General features: G+C 41.1%; 2 protein-coding genes across 3 annotated transcripts; one reads left to right on the top strand and one right to left on the bottom strand.

The window, feature by feature from the left end:
* Positions 1-1,147: 1,147 nt before the first annotated feature.
* On the bottom strand, positions 1,148-1,648 carry LOC133025516 (proline-rich protein 15-like protein). The gene has a single exon (XM_061092190.1). The coding sequence runs from the start codon at positions 1,646-1,648 to the stop codon at positions 1,274-1,276; it is 375 nt and encodes a 124-aa protein (XP_060948173.1). The 3' UTR covers positions 1,148-1,273.
* Positions 1,649-10,072: 8,424 nt separating this feature from the next.
* Positions 10,073-19,009, top strand: oxnad1 (oxidoreductase NAD-binding domain containing 1). 2 transcript variants are annotated; one of them, XM_061092715.1, is made up of 8 exons: positions 10,073-10,174; positions 10,701-10,816; positions 12,086-12,152; positions 12,268-12,371; positions 14,442-14,583; positions 16,280-16,525; positions 16,723-16,831; positions 17,002-19,009. In XM_061092715.1, exons 2-8 carry the CDS (start codon positions 10,707-10,709, stop codon positions 17,157-17,159), a joined length of 936 nt encoding a protein of 311 aa, XP_060948698.1. In that variant the 5' UTR covers positions 10,073-10,174; positions 10,701-10,706; the 3' UTR covers positions 17,160-19,009. The 2 variants fall into 2 exon arrangements, with proteins under 2 accessions (XP_060948698.1, XP_060948699.1); XM_061092716.1 differs by lacking the exon at positions 10,073-10,174 and having other exon boundaries at positions 10,639-10,816.
* The last annotated feature ends 1,147 nt before the right edge of the window (positions 19,010-20,156 follow it).

The following is a 20,156-nucleotide window of genomic DNA, read 5'->3' on the forward strand; positions in this document are numbered from 1 at the left end:
AGGAATGCGGTGACACAGGCGTGCTCCTCCCTTGAAGTGACAGATCAGTCTTGTATGCTGTAGGCCTGTCTATGACACACACTGCACACAATATGTATACAAAAATAGCACTATTTGTATCAGACAATATACTAATAACACGTGAGGCCAAATTTATTCTCGCTCTACATGAGTGACGATCAGCGAAGGAATGCTGGTGAATATCAAGTCTTGCACATTTGGGCTCATGCTTTGTCTTGAGTGAAGATTTTCATCAGTTTTTATGTAATTGATGTGTCAGTTTTCTAAAGGAGGACAACATAAACACCTTAGTTGACACATTAAATAGCAGGTCGCAAGCTCATAAGCACAAACACACACTGATACAACTGATTGTAGCTGTGACCCGATTTATTTCGCAGGCGATCCAGAATACAGTCGTCCTGTGAAGCAAACTATGTCAGTTTCTGGATCATACTTCAGTAGCTTTGTGGCATTTTCTCCTTCAGCTGTACACAACATGACTTCAATGTCGGTAACTTTGATTAGAGCTCATTATGTTATAAAAACACGCTGGATATCATCCTTCATTTAAAAATATTTGATGCATTTGGCTGCGGCAATGTGCATTTCTTACATTAGTTGATCATAAAAAAAAGATCCTGTTACACCTTCATAAAAATCCTTCTAAACCCTTTGGAATCATCATGTTTTGGTAAAAGCACGGTAGAAAGGGAGCATTATACTTATCCTTCATTGTCAAACATATATTATTTTTATCACACAAAATAATGTAAACATCTTATAAAACAACATTTTCTCGGAGCATATCACACTTCATTACTAAATCACGTTTGATGATTGTGCTTGTTGCAGGTCGTTTTATGAGTTTCCCTGTAATGACGACAGTGTCCCTGATAGAATCAGAGACTCTGTGGGACGTTAAGTGCTCACTGCATTACTACTGCACCTCTTCATTTTGGGGAATAATGGGATATCGTTGGCAAAAAATGGTTCAGTGACCATCATAACAAATACAATCATGTCACGTGTTTTTGTTTCTGTGTCCCTCTGGCACAAGTCCTTCATCAAATCTTCATTATTTCTCTAACAACATAACCTAACTCCTGCAGTATTGGTTTAAAAGCTGAATGCCCGTCTTCTCCTTCATCACCAACACATAGCAGACATCTTGGAATGCCTCAAGCATCTTCACGTTCTCAGATCCTTCTCCTTCTCCTCAAGCATCTTTGCAAAGGAGTCTCTCTCTCTCTCTCTATCATTTTCCTCCCCGTCACCGTTTTTCCTCTCTCCCTGACGCCGCATGCTCTTGTGTCTCTTTCTCCTGTATGGGAAGGCTGGAGCGCACCCTCCTCTTCTCCTTGAACCGACCCGAGCGGGACACCTTCATGTTCCTGCGACACGTCTGCTCGTTGAAGACGGATTCCAGGCGGGAGTCGTCGTAGGTGTCGTCACTGAGCATGCTGGAGTTCTTGCCTGAGTCCTGCTGGGACAGGTCGCCGGTGGTCTTGGAGGCCCCTGTGGAGCCATCTTTTTGTGCAAAGGGGTCAAAGTCTGGGTCGAAGACGTGTGGCGCACTTGCATCCTTGGGGCCACTTGGCTTTTTCTTTGTCAGGAATGCCTTCCACCATGGGGTTCTCTCCGTCATCTTTGACTGGAGGTTGGAAACTGGAACAGGAAGCACAAGTTTTCAGTATTCAGATGTTCTCTGCAATAAAGTCAATGTTTTGCTGAGAGGACACCACTTGTTTACATGCTCTGAACTGATTTAATACCCCCCTCTCTCACATCTCACACTCTCTTAATCTCAAATGTATGTTTTTAAAACTAATAATATGGTCTGAGAATTAGCCTATCTATAAAACATGGCTGACACATGGCCTTCTCTGGATTGATGAAAAAATGATTTGTTTTTCGGGTTCTGTCATATCCTAATTTATTTGCACCTGCCTCACCTCCATCCTCCACTGGTCAGGCAGCTTTTTTTTTTGGACCAACTGATCCTATGAATAACCTGTGTAACTCTATTTAACTTTTCTGTAAAACTGGTTTAATGAGTCGTGAGAACAGGAGAACAGACACAGGCTGTGATTCACAAGTGAACAATGCAAATGCGCAAAGAAAAATCTCATGAAGCCTTACCTTGGCCACAACAGGTGGTGTGGACCCTTTAAAAGAAGTTGGATATCAATTTATCAATGTGTTCGGATTTAAATCCACAGGACAATTTGATGTCTTCTTCTTCTTCTTGTGGTGAAGCCCTCACACCGACTGTGCCAGCAGCCGCTCAGCGCGTCGCAGCAGGATCCATTTTACGCACGGGCCAGGCGTCCGGACCACACTCATCTCCCACCTGTCAACGCGTTTAATTCTTCCTTCTCCTCCTCAACTCAGGAAACAATTCCCTCTCTTCCTCGGCCACCCTCCAGAGAAGCTCTCATGAATTGACACATTTATAAGGAGCGGCGTCAAAGTACTGAACCAGCAGGTTTCCGCCTCCGAAACTCTCCGAGCACCGAGCACCTGTCGTCACTCCTGATTGGACGAGCCGCAAGAATCTGTCACGTGGGAACCCGATCAGGTAGAGCTGCACTTGCGATGGTGGGCGGGGCTTGCCGTTGCGTGGCAACCAAACCCCTGGGAGTGCGCGCCTCTTCAGTATCAGGGCCCTTTGTAAGAGTTGAACCCAACCCAGGCCAGGACGCAAAATTATCCAGAAATTTAGGACGCCCTGCAGTTTAGGCTTCAGTGACTTGCCGTGCAAAGGAGTGGAGGTGTTTATTCAGTGGTGTTTATGGTATTTATTAATAACCACTGACCAGAAACAGGTTGCACTGAGCAGTCTGTTCGGTGATAAGTGTTGGAATTGCTTAGTGTTCGAAGGGGACGCAGCCCAGGAGGAAGTCAGGAGTGTGTTGAAATGACCTTTCTGCACCAGACGTGCAATTGTCGTTATTGTTATTATTATTGTTGTTGTAAGCTAACATTATGAGAGGAGAAGCAGTTTGGCCTGGCGCCTATGTAGCCTGCTGGGGTACCGGTCTCATGATGCTTCCTTCCTTGTCCTCAGAACTTGCACAGTGTAAGCCCCACTCTGACTTCAGTGTTAGTTTCTCTACGGTTTCATGTAGGTTTCCTTTCTGTCTGACTCCCTGGCTGTAAATAATTACACATGACTGAGACACATCAGTCACTCATGACCCAGATGTGCTTTGGTTCATGCACATGCAACATAATCAGAAATGTTATTACACATCCAAAACTGAGTTAGGATTATAAATTTAGAAAATGTGTAACAGATATGTAACATGTTCATCAACTAATGATGAATAGATCAGTTATAAAGAGGAAAAAAGTATGTCACAAAAGTTACTTGCTTATCAATAAGATGTCATTAGTTTATTTTATGTCAATATTTATTTTGTCGTGGTCATTTCATGTGACTTAATGCTTTTACGTCACGACATTTCAGGGGAATATTGAATCTCTTACTCCATGATGACCATATGAAATATATAATTTCTGTTGATACTTCATGATACTTTATGAGCATTGTGCTGATAGTGTATTGTAATAACAGAACTTATAATTTAGTATTTTTTGCATAATTATTTCACCACTTTAATGCATTTTTTTTCAAATTTGTAATGCAATCCAGTTTAGTGACCACCATGAAGACACATGTTGCACAGTACACATACCACATTTGTATTAAGTTGTTTGTATGTGGTACGGTTTTGTTTTTGTGTAATTCATTTTCATGCCTTGTATTAAAAAACTAGGCCATCTGTAAGTACCAATCTGTTAAATTTAAAACCGTTCAAAAGGGTACCAACAAAGAGTTTTCATTACATTTTGAACAAGGCCTTATAACTAAATCAACATATAAAATATACTTAGAACTTGCAAAATCTAAGTTATAAAAACTTAAGGTACATCCATAAAACATCAGTCAGGTGTTTACCATGTACGTTACATATTTTAGAGACATTTCTGGAGGAGAAGAGCAAAAGTTTCAATCTCCATATCCATACTTAAAATCCAGATCACGTCTTAATTTACAGCTGAGGTCTATAGTAATCACGTTAGCACAGGGTTGGAATAATCTTTTCTTTCTTAATCTTTCTTTTGTGTAAAAGCCAAGTTTCGAAATGTCATTGGATCCTCGAGAGTGAGGATATTTCATCTGCCAGAGATGATGAGAATCGGTTTCTCCTGGTGTGACTGTGTAATCCCTGGTCAAATGGTTTCTGTGTGTGTCTGTGCCAACAGGGAAGACCTAGTGTGGGCAGAGCAGCCGAGTCGATACACACAGACGCTCAGAGGGGAGGGAGGAATCTGGAATCGCCTTGTGTTTGCTTCCTCTGAAATTTACAGTGAAAGCTGTCGTTGTGGCAACAGGAATGTGCACCATCTCTCTCTCCCTCTCTCTCTCTCCCGCTCCTTCAGTCAGCGGAGGGTGGCCTGAATACCTGAGGGACTCCCTCTGCTATCATCACCCATCACAGTCGAAACTCTGCGGAGTCATTATCTCACTCTGCACAAACTCAAGAGTAAGTTCACACACAGTTTAATATTAAAGTACATGCATATTGTGTAATGACAAACAAAATGATAATGTATAGGTATGGCAACTTTATTTATAAAACACAGTTTAGATGCGGTTATTGTTACATCTCGTGATATTTGCAGTTGAGATTAAAAAGAGATTGAAACTCCTCAACGGCTCCTCAACATTACAATAATAAATAATAATAGTATGTGTCATGTTCAATATAGGTACTGGAAGACATTTGAGTATAGTGTGTGTATGTGTGTGTGTGTGTGTGTGTGTGTGTGTGTGTGTGTGTGTGTGTGTGTGTGTTTGTGTGTGTGTGTGTGTGTGTGTGTGTGTGTGTGTGTGTGTGTGTGTGTGTGTGTATTAGAGACCCATACTACACACTAAATGCACTATGATAATGTAACACACTGTACGCTAGTGCAAGGCAGATAGATAGACAGATAGATAGATAGATAGATAGATAGATAGATAGATAGATAGATAGATAGATAGATAGATAGATAGATAGATAGATAGATAGATAGATAGATAGATAGATAGATAGATAGATAGATAGATAGATAGATAGATAGATAGATAGATAGATAGATAGATAGATAGATAGATAGATAGATAGATAGATAGATAGATAGATAGATAGATAGATAGATAGATAGATAGATAGATAGATAGATAGATAGATAGATAGATAGATAGATAGATAGATAGATAGATAGATAGATAGATAGATAGATAGATAGATAGATAGATAGATAGATAGATAGATAGATAGATAGATAGATAGATAGATAGATAGATAGATAGATAGATAGATAGATAGATAGATAGATAGATAGATAGATATAAAGATAGATTGATGGATTGATGGATTGATGGATTGATGGATTGATGGATTGATGGATTGATGGATTGATGGATTGATGGATTGATGGATTGACGGATTCATGGATAGATAGATTCATGGATTCATGGATTCATGGATTCATGGATTCATGGATTCATGGATTCATGGATTCATGGATTCATGGATTCATGGGGTGATGGATTAATGTTATTCTTGTTACATCACCTCTCCACTTCTCAGTCCCATATCTCTACATGTCATCTTTCCTCTCCACAACACCACAGGCAGTCTCACTGAGAGTTGATTGTGAACTTCAGCCACGTCGGATAAAGACAACATCAGATATCGAGATCCTCTCCTGAGATATAGAGACTTGTACTACAGTGTAAACATGAGTCTCTCTCCACCCAGAGAACACATACGATCTATCATTGATCTGAAGTTTTCCTCAGGGTGAAATCTGGATATTTGCCCAATGATACAGAGAGGTATGATGGGCATGTGTGCAGAAAACGAAATGACATGTCAAGAGATATTGAAACTGTTTTTTTACACAAGGTGTTTCCCTCCACCAGCATCTGTCTCTGTCTGGGAAATGGTTGACATTCTGTCACGAGAAGCTACCTGAATCAACGCTTTCTTTTTCTCCCTGACAACCGCAGTGTGTTATTTACCTTCAGACACTTGAAAGGTTGAGCTGAAATACAAACTTCCTTCTCTAAGGTGCAGTAGTACCTGACACTTTTGATTGAGCTGTCAGGTACAATGAGCTCCACTGAGTAGATCATGGTTTCTGTTTGTTTGTTTGTTTGTCTGGTATTTATCAGAATTACTGGACAGATTACCACGAAATTGGGTGGAAGGATGTGGTTTGGGTAAAGAAAGAACACATTAAAATTTGGTACATATCTGGATAAGTGGTTGGATAAAACGTTGCAGATCTGGTGAATTTAAATGTGTATTCTTAAAGTGATGTTGAGCTCTCTGCATGCCCTTCTAGTTTCATGGTAAAAGTACTGTATGTTTCGATTGAATTTGTTTACTTTAAGCTTATTGTTTGATCTTATCAGGTAAAACTGTCAAATTGCTATTGATTGTGAGAAGAGGTTTGTCCATTATCACTTTCCTTATTACCAAGGTCACAGGTAGACAACAATTTTGACCCACCGAATGCACAAAAGTGATACATTCAGCCGTGTGTACATATTTATGTTGACTCAGACGAACACGATCCTTCTGTCTACGCATTTGCCTCTTTGCGTGTGATGACGGAAGAGCCAATGGCTCACGCATGTGCCAGGTGTGCGTATGAGTTTGGCACGTCTTTGTGAAAGGATAAACCTGAAAATCTTTTTTGGTCCGTGCACCGCATTGAACAACAGGTTGAACCAAGGCGTGCTCAACCCTGGGAAAAAGAGAGCAGGAAGGCAGCCAGTTGGACTGGTGGAGTCAGCTCGCACACACACACACACACACACACACACACACACACACACACACACACACACACACACACACACACACACACACACACACACAGAAAAATAAAATCTCTTAAAGTGAATGAGTGCCTATAGTGTATTAAAGGATAGTAAAGACATGTATAGATCCACCTGGTTTACTAGTCCTCTCAAAGAAACATAAACAAATACTGACAGAAATAAAAGAAGAACTGCTCTTGACAACTTGTCCTCTGTGTTTTGGGTGGAGCGGGCCGACTTGTACTGCTGTGACTGGAATTAGTTTCATGTCTCGCATTGTGTGGTTGATTCGTTGATCGTATTGTTTGGCACATTCTTCTCCCTGTGCTGTTATTAAACTGTGAGTCTGATGCAGTTTAAAGTCGCCGTCAGACCTCAGTGTGTCATTAGCCCTGCAGACGTTCAAGAGGAAACCTTCAGGAATGCAGAAAGGAATCCAACACTTACTGGTTATTTCCTTTGTATTTGTTGTGGTGTTTCTCTTAAGTGCTTTTCTCATGAAAGACGGCCACACACACATAAAATACAGCAAGTGCACACCCACAGGTCTGGTCACATAAACCACCAGGTGCCTAATCTTAAACCCTAACTATTAAACTGAAACTAACCTGGTGCAATATCCTCATTAAAAAAAATGGTCATTCTCATTTTAATATTTACCAATGCTGAGATATAATTATATTATATTAAGGAAACACTATCACAAGACCTGTTTTGAAGCCTCGATCTCAGCTAAACACTGGATCTGAAAGCTAGAGGGTTACAATATATATATATATATATATATATATATTATTCCAGCACTCATTTGGTGTAACTCTTAAGGTAGTTCAGTGTGTTTCATAAGGTTGGGTGAAAATAAAGAGGAAGCCAATATAACCAAGCCAATCTCATATTCACAATTTTTTTTATTGAGAAACATACCCCGGATGCTGCAATTATTTGCAATTATTTATTTTTCAATGAATACATTAACATTTCCCACCAAAAATATGTGTTCAATTGAGTTTACACTGAAATGAAGAGTGCAATAATAAAAGAAACATTAAACAGATTCGCTGTATTATATAATATACATAAACTGATTTTTGACACAGGTTGGTGTGCCTGTGGCACCACGATTCAGCTTTGCTTTTCAAAGAGTGACCTCCCATCTGGATCATTCCACATCACCAGCTGGCAGCTTGACAGGATTAGTGTTCCTGTTGAAAACAGTTGCATATGAGTATGACTTGCAGGGTTTGTATTCCACACGAAAGACAAAAAAGTTACTATATAGACGTCTTCTGACTTATGTCTGCACCAATGCTGATACGGATGGTGCAGGTGAGGAGGGCATCAAACCTCGTCCTCTGCGGTCAACTGGGCTCCATACTCTGGATGTTCCCTGGATTAGCCATGCAGCATGCTAAGATGAAACAGGGAACACATGCAAAAAGGATTGTGTTTAACCTGTGTTTTTATCGATCACTCAAAGTTTTTCACAGTACAAACCACATTCACACATTCACAGTGTGAGGCACGACACTTCAGGAAGAACTGGGAATCGACTGGAGGAACTTGGGATTGAATCTCCGAACGTCAGTGGACGACCCACTTCTGTGCCACAGCTGCCTCTCAGGTTCTGAGGCCTGTTTCAAAGAACAGTTAGTTGACTCAGAAATGATGGAAACTCCGTGTCTGCTACTATAGCAACACACTTTGTGAAGGTAACCTGCCTAACCGCCATTAAAGCAGTGAGGATGTGTGAAAATTGAATCAGTTTAAAAACACCCTGCTCTTTGGTGCAATAGGAGGGTTTTACTACAAATCCGGACATCACCACACATAAAATTTGACCAGGATGACTCCCAGAGAAAGCAGCTGACAGGAGGCCTCGGGCTGCTCCTCACAACAAACAACACACTCTGATATTTGACCACCAGATGACGCCAAATGCATTGTTTTTACATTACAAGGTGGTGGACTGTGTGCGTGTGCGTGTGCGTGTGCGTGTTTGTGTGTGTGTGTGTGTGTGTGTGTGTGTGTGTGTGTGTGTGTGTGTGTGTGTGTGTGTGTGTGTGTGTGTGTGTGTGTGTGTGTGTTTACCTCAACTTGGCCAGTTTACAGAATTAACAGTTGAATTCCCCCCTCCCTTTCTGTTTTTCAGGCTCAGTAATAATCTCTGAAGAGGTGACCTCCTTCCTGGTTTGCAGACGCAGCTCCAGCTTGTTGAGGCAGCTTTTGGGTCGGTGTCGGCTGCACAGCTTTCATCAGGTTCCAAGCAGTTTATGTTGTTACAATGAGGCTGCAGGCAGCAAGGTAATTCAACCATCCATCATCAGACCCTTTCCAGACAGACATGTGTTAGGCAGAGCTTCACCCAGCATGACTGAGTGGCTGGAACAACTCCCGGGTTCAGTTTAATTTCTTGCTTCAGGTCTTCAGGATTTTAAATGTTTGGAGGAGGGCTCAGATTTTGTTTTCATATTTGAGCCTCAGAAGCAGATGGAGGGTTGGGAAACATCCTTGGAAGAAGGCCTGCAGACCAGTATGTCTGAACGCTCTGTGCATGGCTGAGCCTCAGCTGTCTCCAGCTTGGATCATGTACTAAATCCATAATTTTGACAAAGTCATGTGCACTCATTCAGATAAGTTGGTCACAAATGGGAAAGTAATGTGGGCTCAAAGCAGCAGTTGACAACGAGGTGGAAACAGAAAACACGATACAAACATGACGTGATTTGTACTCTGAATGAATGGATGTGGAAGGATTAGCACCAGTTGGACCAGAGACTTTTCAGCTTTTAACTCAACATCACATCCTATTCAATTTTCAAATCATCTTCAGGTCAGAGCTGAGAGATCATCATCTGCAGCTTTGAGTTTGTGTTGAATAACACTGCATCCTACGAGAATAGTTTGATGCTATAGATCTGAAGCAAGCCAATGTACATACATAAAAATACGGAATAATATAGAATTTTTTGGAATAAATTTGACTTTCTTCACAGAATTGTATTTATAGTTTTGATTTAATTTATAGAAATGTTTACCTGTATGCTGACTGATCGATCAGCTAATGAACTTCGACCTCGGAGCTACATGCCCCTCGTCCAGGAGAGGGCGCTGCTGAGACTACATGTACTCTCAAACCCTCCGCAGACGAAGACGCCAGGCTGCCGCTAAACGTCGCAGAAGAAGAGACGTACCTCTGTCATATAACCACAACATAACCAAGGTTACACCGGAGCTACCGGATGAAACTATGAGCGACATTTGACAGAAACACAGCGTCATCTTGTGTCGGTGAGAGACGAAGCGCCACGACTCGTTGTTTACAGTTTGCAGCTGTTTGTTTGGCCAACAGCAAAGACCGGCTTTGACATGCTAGCAGCGTTAGCTAGTGTGCTAACCCTCAGCAGCAGCATGACGGAGGAGATCCTGTCCAAACTAAATAATCACAGATGCGCTTTATAATTAGTGTGTAGCGTTTTAAACATTGTTCTCTTCACCCTCAGCTGTGGCAGTGATCAGTACCAGTAGTATCCATGTTTATTGAGACTGTTTCTGGTGAAGTTAGGAGTTTATGTAGGTGATGCTTATGTAGTTGATGTACGGACACACTGGATCATTCTGTAAGTGGAGTTTGGTGTGTGGTGCCTTCACGTCCACTCCGCTCACTCAGTGGAGTTTGGTGTGTGGTGCCTTCACGTCCACTCCGCTCACTCAGCTGAGGCTCCAGCTAGAAGGTTCAGTCACCTATGGTGTGGGTGAGTGACAGCTGTCAGCTAACGTCAGAGGATCTCTGCTCTTCTCCCCGAATCCAACCCAGGTCGTGATGAGCGTCCCGGGTCTGTTGTCCTCCGCTGCCCGAAGCCTCAGCCTCCCGGGTCCCGCCGCAGGTCTGCTCTGCTCCCGGCTGCTGGTCCAGCCCAGCTCCACCACAAGGTGAGTCTCCCCTGAGAAGTACCGGTGGTGTCTGTCTTCAGAATTTGGATTGTGACTGTGTACTTATATGTACTTGTGTATCTACTGATATGTTTACATTTGGGTTCAGACCTGAGTGTCTTAACAATCCGGTCTCTGTGGTGTTCATATGGCAGAATGGACAATAAAGTTTGCTTTGAAAAAGTCTCTACTCTTCCAGACAGAAGGGAAATGATTTGTAGTTTTGGTACATGCTGGGTTGTAAGTCTGTCTCTGGTTAAGTCTTTATATGAAACATATCTCTCTAGCCAGCCTGACACTTAGTTTATGAACATGGGGGGATGCAAGTTTAACGATGGGGGGCTTGAGAATGGCGAGTACATGCGGTTCTTAACGTCAGAGCAAGTATCAGAAGTCTTTCCAAACTTGGACAGTGGGGAAACATTTAATTTGTTTATATCTGCAGGCCCTGTACCCAAATGTAGATATTTCAATCGAGGACATACTGTGCATTCACATGCTTTTGAGTCAGAATGTGGAGAAAAACAAAATTGGTGTATTCATGTGTTTTGAGCGTTTTACCAACACCTCCAATATTTTTATAGTCATAAAGACTAAAGATAGAAGGATCAGATAATGTTAATCCTAAAAACGTCTGTATTGGTTAAAAGTCTGGTTGTGAGAAATGGACATACAGTTTGAAAGTTCACAATAAAAACTACTGCTTACAGCTGATTGATTTAATTATTTTACAAGTGATGATGTCAGCAACTCGTGCACATAACCTTTCGCCAACATGTCGTTGCTTCCACCCATTTTTTCAATTATCCCAACACCACATGAACGCACAGTAAATAGTCACACAGATAGTTTGGGTTTTATTAATCTGTTTGTCTATGAGTCCTGATGTTTTGAGGTTTCAGCCTCTTAAACTTTTGTCGTCGTCCCAGTACCCAGGTGTTTTTCAAATGTCATTTGTCTGTTCTTTAAAATCTCACCTCTATTTGTATGAGAGCAGCGGCAGCAGATGCCAAGTGTCAGAGGTCAATAGCCCATTATTTAAACACATAAAAGCAAAACTTTACACAAAGCTGGATTGCACAAGAGGCTAGTGACAAAAAAATGTTGTTTCGTCATTTGGGGGAACTGGCCCTTTAAGTTGGCTCAGTGAGGGCAAAGGTTTGTTTCAGAGTCACTCGTTATACAAGGCTGTCAGTGTCTGTTTTTAGTAACTCTTTAGGCAACATTTGACTTTCAAGACACCTGACAAAAACTGTCATTCTTTATCAGAAGAAATATGACCTCCAAAAGACAAATGGACCACCTGGAGAAGACAGCAAGCAACACCAGACAAAGTGTAAGTGGATATTTTGTGATTAATATGTGTATCTGTAAATTGACATTTTGTGACACGGCTACATCAAACACATATAACCCATCCTTTGACAATCAACTTATTCATTTCTAAACAGCCTCTGTATCCTGCTCAAGTATGTGGAATAATAAATGAGTCCGAGACAGTGAGACGTTTGAGGATATCCGTCCATCCAAACTTCAGCTTCAAAGCGGGACAGTGGTGAGTAGAGGCTCTCATGATGTTACCACCAACTTGTTAAACATTTTCTGTCAGGTTGAAGAACACACGTCATGTGACGCCTGAGGTATTGCAGGCAGATGAGGAGAAATGAAACCGTACCTCTGGCTTAGATGCGTATTGTTTAAGTAATTTGTTACTTCTCTTCCTAAGACAAATTAATACATTATGATAATTCAATTTGTATCCAGGCTATTTAGATTGTGTGACTACTAGATTATCAGTCAAGGTAAATATCGAATGAAAATGCACAAACATGAATTAAAGGTTTTTCAGGTTTTTTCAATTCGGCTGACATCACGTGAATGCAACAGTTTCCTCTTTAATCTTGTCTCTGAGCAGTGAAACTTTAAACAGAAGTTATCATTGTAATACTTTGTTCACGAAACTGAAATTTATATTCAGACCTGAGCTCACTGTTTAATATCATTGTACCTGTGCTACTTGCAGTCACCACAAGGTGTGAGTGTTGTGTTTTATTTATATTCTCACACGGGAGTTGAACTTTACCATGAACAGTTTCTACTAATGTTAAATCAGTCAGCATGAAGAGCGGATGTGGATAAAATGAAGAAACTTGTCATCAAGGGATTTATCGACTCAAGGAAGGTTCGAAATCTTTTGTCGAATAAGGACAAACCAAATAGTTGTTGACTTGATAAAATCTTGTTTCCACAAAGATTTGTGAATTGAACTGTTGTATACGACGGTTAGCACCAATATCTGAAGCTTTGATTGAAAGATCCCGGACACAATGTTTTTGATCGATGCCTGACACTGTGGGATGTTTTATCAGTTAGGTTTTTTTGTCTTGTCCTTTTTAGCAATTCCATTTGTATCTGTGGTAATTGTCAGACAAGTTCATTCACAATAAAATACATAATAGTTAAAGGCAGATCTTAAGTGAAATAATTCTCCATAGTGTGTTGAAATGAAAGTGACCATCATATCACAAGGATTTGTTTAACAGAGCTGTGCTGGAGGGTGTGTGACAGGTTTTAATTAATACATGTTATACAAATAAAAGTTTTGATCGAAACTAGTACAAAGTTAAGTTATTTTAATTAAGACAGAGTTTTCTTTCCAAGTTTGTGTCTGCCAGTCTTTATTTCTAGTGATAATTAGTGTACCCTGCATGTGCAGAGTATATCTATGGAGCCATACTGTAGGTGGGCGGTGGTGAGATATAAAACTGGCAGGCAGCTGCCCTGCGGCAACTGCTAATGAATGTAAATGGATGGAGATTTTTTTATGTTCCAGTGTTTCTGAAAAAAAGTAGCGTTTGGTAGTTGGTCTCCAGGTGGGAGAAGAGGAGATGGAGGAGGAGGAGAATGAGAAGGAGGCTGTGGTGGGCGGAACATATGCGTCTTCAGAGCAGATCCATATTTATGATGCCTCTGAGGGTTGTGGAGTCAGTGTCTCTCTCTGGTGTAACAGTGGGTCATTGTGTTGGTGGAACATGAGCCTGAGTGTTTAGCATCGCTCTTTTCCTCTTGGTGAGGGTGGGGGGTTCTGTCCACTCTTCTTCTTAATGGAACACTTTGAATACACTAACTAGTTGGCAACTTTCCATCTTTGTTCTTCTTCTTTTCTGGAAGCACTGGTACCTGTAGTGCAAAGTAGGTCAAAGGTCACCACTCCACCTTCGCTCTCACGTTGACGTTCAGCTCAGCACATTGTTGGACTCTACTCTTAACTATTGTTTTGAAATCTGAAAAGTCAGCTGTTTTTTTCTCGCTCAAATTATGTGTGTTTATGGTTTAAACCAAGGGATTTAAGTTACGTTTAAAGACCATGTGCATGTCATTACAATACATATAATACTTTACAATACAGTTACATTGAATAAGAGCAGATCCACAGTCTGACTTTTTAATGTAATGATAAAGTAAACAGACATTCCTTTCATTTCTTCTTGAATTTGAAATGTTTTCGTTCAGTGAAGTTTGTTAAGAAAGGTGCTGTATGTATGGATGGTTAATATTTTTTATATAATTTAACAGATTGTACTATTTTTGATCTTCAGCTGACGATCCTGCTTTGTGTGTACAGGGTGGATTTCTTCATCCCTGGTGTGGAGAAGGTGGGCGGGTTCTCCATGTGCTCCAGCCCGTGTCTGCTGCAGCGGGAAGGCGTCATCGAACTGGCCGTAAAATACACCAAACACCCCCCGGCCCACTGGGTCCACACTGTGGTGAGTGGAGTGGATTCACACATTGTGAAATATAGACAACATTTTATTAAATAATCCATTGCTAATTCACAATATTACTGCAGCCCTCCTTTACTGGACAAAAGACCCACTAACAACTGCTAACATCTGGCGTTTGTCTGCAGTGGGAATGAATACAATCAGCTTTCAGTCCCCGGTCAAATGACTCTGCAGTAGACACAGGTTTATATCGGCTGCAATCCGCCATTCTTATTTCTTCTTCGTTTTTATTAGTTATTGTAAGTCTAGACACTAACGAACACCTATTCCGTTGAAACATTATGATCCACATTAAACTTGTAGGGGTCGGCTGGTAAATAGCCCTGAACGTTTTAGTGATTGTTATTTTTTAACATCCTGGGAGCAACATGCAAAAGTAATTTTTTTCTTTGTATAATGCAAGAAACCCTAACCCAAAGTGAGAGAGCTTGTCAGTTTCTGGAGCGTTTCTGACAGCAAACATGACTCAGCATGGAAAAATGCTTTATGTCTAAAGAATGTTTACTTGCATGCATTTGTTTTTTTAAACCTTCGTATACTTGCTGATTTTGATGTAAAAGACGTAAATCAATGCTTATGATCAAATGATTTGCCATAGCAGTTATGTTTGCTTCCTTCCAGGAGTTGGAATATTCTCAGGAAGTAGATTTGGTCATGAACAAGGAAGATAACAGTTGTTAGTTTGTGTGTGAGAGGGAAGGTGAAGTCATTACAAGGTGTGAGTGTTACAGAAAGAGATGCAGAAAGCAAATGAGTAGAGCAACAGGATCGGGTGGGGGGGGGGGGGGGGGGTGAGAAGAGGATGTGCTATAGTTGGAGAACGAATCATGCTGCATAATCACACCACTGGTTGTTATACATGTGAAGAATCAGAAGAAAAATTGCAAGTCAGATGCTATTTTCAGATTTCTTATTTCATGTCTTTCCTTTGTGTCCGACCCTGCAGAAGCACTGAGTTTAATCGAATATTTGGGTAATTCATCCATAAAAATTATTCTTTCCTTTTGCTTCTAGTTTTACATTTTTTTGCCCATAACCTCTGAAGTGTTTCACTCGTGTAATTGCTGTCAAGGGTTAGTTAGGGGGTTTGAGTGAGTTGATTGAAACTGCTCGTGTGGAAGGTCTCAAGGCAAACTGTCTTAGAAGCAGATGTTTAAAAATGCAGTTAAGCTCAGAAGAGCACAGGATATATAAAAGTTAAAAGAAATAAAAGAAAATATTAAAAAAGTATTTATGCAAAATGTAATAGCGGTGTAACTTGTATCTTTTTGAATCCATTGTGTGACCATGAACTACGTTTCCCTCTCTGGGCTCTGCATGATTTTCGGAGCATCAGTTTTTGATGACGGCTCGTAAGAAACAGCTCTGAGCTCCTGCATCTTGAGTAAATTAGTAAACTGCTACTCAGGCTGTAAATGATGAACGAAAGCCCCAAAATATTGGCCGTTGCCACCAGATGCTAATTTGTCGTCAAACAATTGCTGATGGCCTCTGAGATTTGAGTAAAAAAAGTCCTTTCACGTAGATTTGACTTCTCATGTCTCAGAAAATGTAGGTTTCAGCTGCTGAGTTCATAAAAATGCTCCAAGTGTCCATCTTCTTACCATCTGTAGCCACGAACTTTTGCTACATCTTTCTATTCCATTTGAAATGTTTTCTCTTCCCTCCCACATCTCAGTGTGAGGTGGGCTCCCAGGTGGCCATGCGTGTTGGCGGCGACTTCTTCTTTGACCCGACACCCTCGGATCCCTCCGTGGATTTGCTGCTGGTGGCTGGCGGCGTCGGGATCAACCCGCTGTACTCCATCCTGTTGCACGCCGCAGATCTGCAGCGTCTCAACCAATCCTCGGGCAGCGTTGACTACAACATCGGCTCGGCTCACCTCTGCTACAGCGCCAAGAACACCCACGAGCTGCTCTTCCAGGTGCGCCTGCATCACACTATTCAGTGGGAGGATTTTAGGGAAACGTTTCACCCTTTTACTCTGCTGATTTCTCTTTGGTTTAAATATCTGAGTTATGTATTCAACATTGTTCACATGTACGTGCTATTTAAAGGAAGGGGGGTTGCAGTGTGTCAGGATGGAACAAATGCATTCAGACCGAACCTCTGTGTCCCCAGAGCTCCATCAGCGAGGTGTGTCGGGAGTTCCCTGACAAGTTCTCCTGCGACTTCCACGTCACGCAACTGAGCCCAGATGCCGACCCACGCGTCCAGCCATTCATCAAGCGTGAGTTAAGCCCACACACTCACATACTTGTCTTTGTTTAGCTGGGATGACTGAGTGACTGTCACATTGCAGCACAGTCTGTCTTTGTTGATTTATCTGTGTCATCACGTCGAACAGAAACCATCAAATCTCCACGTGGGAGTGACTCTTGGTTAACTGTGTCTCCGCAGGTGGGAGAATCACAGAGGAGCAGCTGCGGGCCCGTGTGAACCCCCAGAGGACTTTGTGTTACCTGTGCGGCCCCCCGCCCATGATCGAAGGCATTTCCAAAACCCTCATGGACTTCGGGCTCTCGAAAGACAGGATCCTCTTCGAGAAGTGGTGGTAGAACCTCCGACGGATCGCAGGAATCCACAGGGTTGTCCTCGTGGCTCTTGTTTCCTTCTGTAGTTTTCAGGGGGAGGACGCACAGGGAGCGGCAAGAATGGAGAGAAACAGAGAGATTCCAGCGATGTGGACATAAATGTGAGAGCTCGAGCAGCTGAGGGAATTCATCCTCTGATCCCTGCTGCTGCAACCTGTGTCTGATCTGCAATAGAACCTCCGGGAGCCGCCCACGCTCCAGTTATCTGCTGACTCCGTGGACGGATTTGATTTTATGTTTTATTTCTCATCATTTTAAAACCGGAAGACTGAAAAAGACAATAGAACTTAAAGACATTGTCCTCCTCACTGTCTGAAACATGCAACAAATCTCCAGCGTCAGTGTCCCCTTCATTGTCATGAGACACATTTTGACACGTTACATACCTTCAGATTCCATATTACCAGCCTCCAATGAGGTTCTGCTTAAACAGATTAATAGGTGATGTTTAGTTTGACCCAGAATTGTCATCTTAATGTTAATGCACCAATTAATCTATGCAAGCATGTTTTAGTTTGACATTTTGGGAAATGCACTTCTTTGCTTTCCTGCCAAGGGTTATATGGGAAAATGGCACCACTGTGTTTGGTAAATAGTGAACAAATACATTGATAAAATAGAAATACAGTAGGAGTGGTCAAATTTGAGGGTTGAATTATGTGATTTGATTATTTTAAAGCTGATTTGATTAAAACAGCTCTAATGTGATGGAACCATTACTGTGTTTTATCATTTCCCAGAAAATTACCATTTAGCTTTGAGGGTAAACAGCCTTAAGTGTTGAAGTAACACGAAATAACTGAAAAAAATGGAGGTTTTAATTTAGAATTAATAATGGATGGGTTGAAAACGCATGTGGAACCATTGCCATTTTCTTTTAAACTGTATCACTCAGATAAGCATCTGTGCTGTGTCTCCATCCATTATTCAAAGCACCTGACTGACATTTATTTAAAACATGCAATTTTTAAAAATGTAAATACTAAATAATTCATTACTCTATTTCATAAGCTCCTTTTTTATTACTCCTCATAGGCTGTTTTCTCTCCTGTTTGATTCAAAATCTCCGTGGTGGAGATATCTTTAAATATCCAGGCCAGTGGTTTCTCCCTGTTTCAAGTTAACACTTAGAATATATCTTTACCTCGAGCACTTTGCCAGAAAGCAAATAAGCCTACTTTTTCAAAATGTCAAACTACTGCTTTAATTCTCTAGAACAGAGAGAATCAGTGCAAACAATAGCAACGTGTTCTGTTTTTACTGCACTTAAGTGTTTGAGTGATTTTCATTTATACAAGTACCTCTGATGCAAATGTGTCAAACCATGTGTGTGTATATACTTAGTGAAGTACCTCAGAGCTATTTATTTGCAGGACTTGAAGAGATTGGAGTCGTTTGACTGAGTTACAATGAAGTGATTGTTTCCACGTTTTTTACTCTCATTCAAACTTCACACCATTCTCTGTATTTTTTGAGCAAGACGCTCAACACGTCTCTCCCACATACGGACCACTGTCTCAGCCTGTTTTACTCATTTACACTATCACATGCAAACACATCCACATACCCATGAACAGTTTCCCATCTCAGGGTGGAGTGGGTATCCCACGGTGCACTGTAATGGAACCTCCAGGTGGTCTCCGATTCGCTTGGATCACTGAACGCCCCTCGGAGATGGCTGCGGGCTTCTTGTTGTCGTCTCTCCGTGGGAGCAGTGCCGTCGAGACTCATTTCTGCCTTTGTTCCTCATATGAGGAAAACTGTTTATGATGGTAGCGAGACATTTAAAGGAAATAAAGGAAACTGAGTCGATCTGGGTTGACACTTATATTGACCTCTGCTTCCATATAAAGGCTTTTCACATTGCTTGCACACAACACGGTCTGGAACATAATAAAGAGCTGATTTTAAATAGACATGTTGTTTAAAGGGCCAGTTCACTCAAATCACAAAAAAGCATTCCTCATTCATGTATTATTTTTCCCAAATAGACAATTTTTGTTTGATTTGTCCACCAAAAAAAATGGGGTAATGCACACAGCTCTTAAAAATTGCATTTATGTAAAACTGATTGAGTTTCTAAGGAAAGTGTGATGTTTATGACGTGGTTGATCCAGAGCAACAGGTAAAAGATGATTTATTTATTAATGATTTATTTATTTTTAAGCCTCCGCACCAGCAACAGCCAGTGAACCGAGGCATTTCGATTTCAGGTTGTCCTTCTGTTAGTCTCATTATTGTGAAAACAATGTCTCAAAAACGCATCGAGGGAATTTCTTCAAATGTGGTACAAATGTTCACTTGACCTAAAAAAAATGAACTGATTTGATTTTGTTGGTGAAAGGTCACACTGACCTTATGTTCTAGTAAACATGATATATCTGGAACATCCATAGGGAATTTAATTACATCTGGCATTCACCTCGACTCAAGCATGACCTGAGGAGAAATTGGAGGTCAAAGCTCAAGGTCAATGTCAATGTGCTTTCTTGAGAATGCCTCTCGAGAATCCTTTTCAAATTTGGCAGCTGTGTTCACTAAGACCCACAGATGAAGTGATTAGCTTTGGGTGCTCAAATGCACGGTGACATCTAAAGTCAAAGCTCAGGCTGATCTAATGAGTTTGTGGATGGGAAAACGCATTTAGACCAAAACTGCAGTAGTTTGCAGAGGTAAACAACTACAGCGCAATTATTCTAGACAAATATGAGCATGAATAAAATCCTCAGCTCAAATTCACCTCCATCATATTGTGGTGGAGACACTGATTATCTCTAGAGTTTGGCCAAAAATAACAAAAACTTTTCAGACAGCAACTTTTACACCGGCTCTAATGACAAAATATTTTTTATACGAACTGACCCTTTAACATTTACCTACCCAATAGAACGTAGCACTTACAACTTCACTGCAGTGTAGAGTATGTAGTATTTTATTTATCTAATCATTTGGCCAAGACGA

This window comes from Limanda limanda, chromosome 19 (genome assembly GCF_963576545.1).
Source record: "Limanda limanda chromosome 19, fLimLim1.1, whole genome shotgun sequence".
NCBI lineage: Eukaryota > Metazoa > Chordata > Actinopteri > Pleuronectiformes > Pleuronectidae > Limanda > Limanda limanda.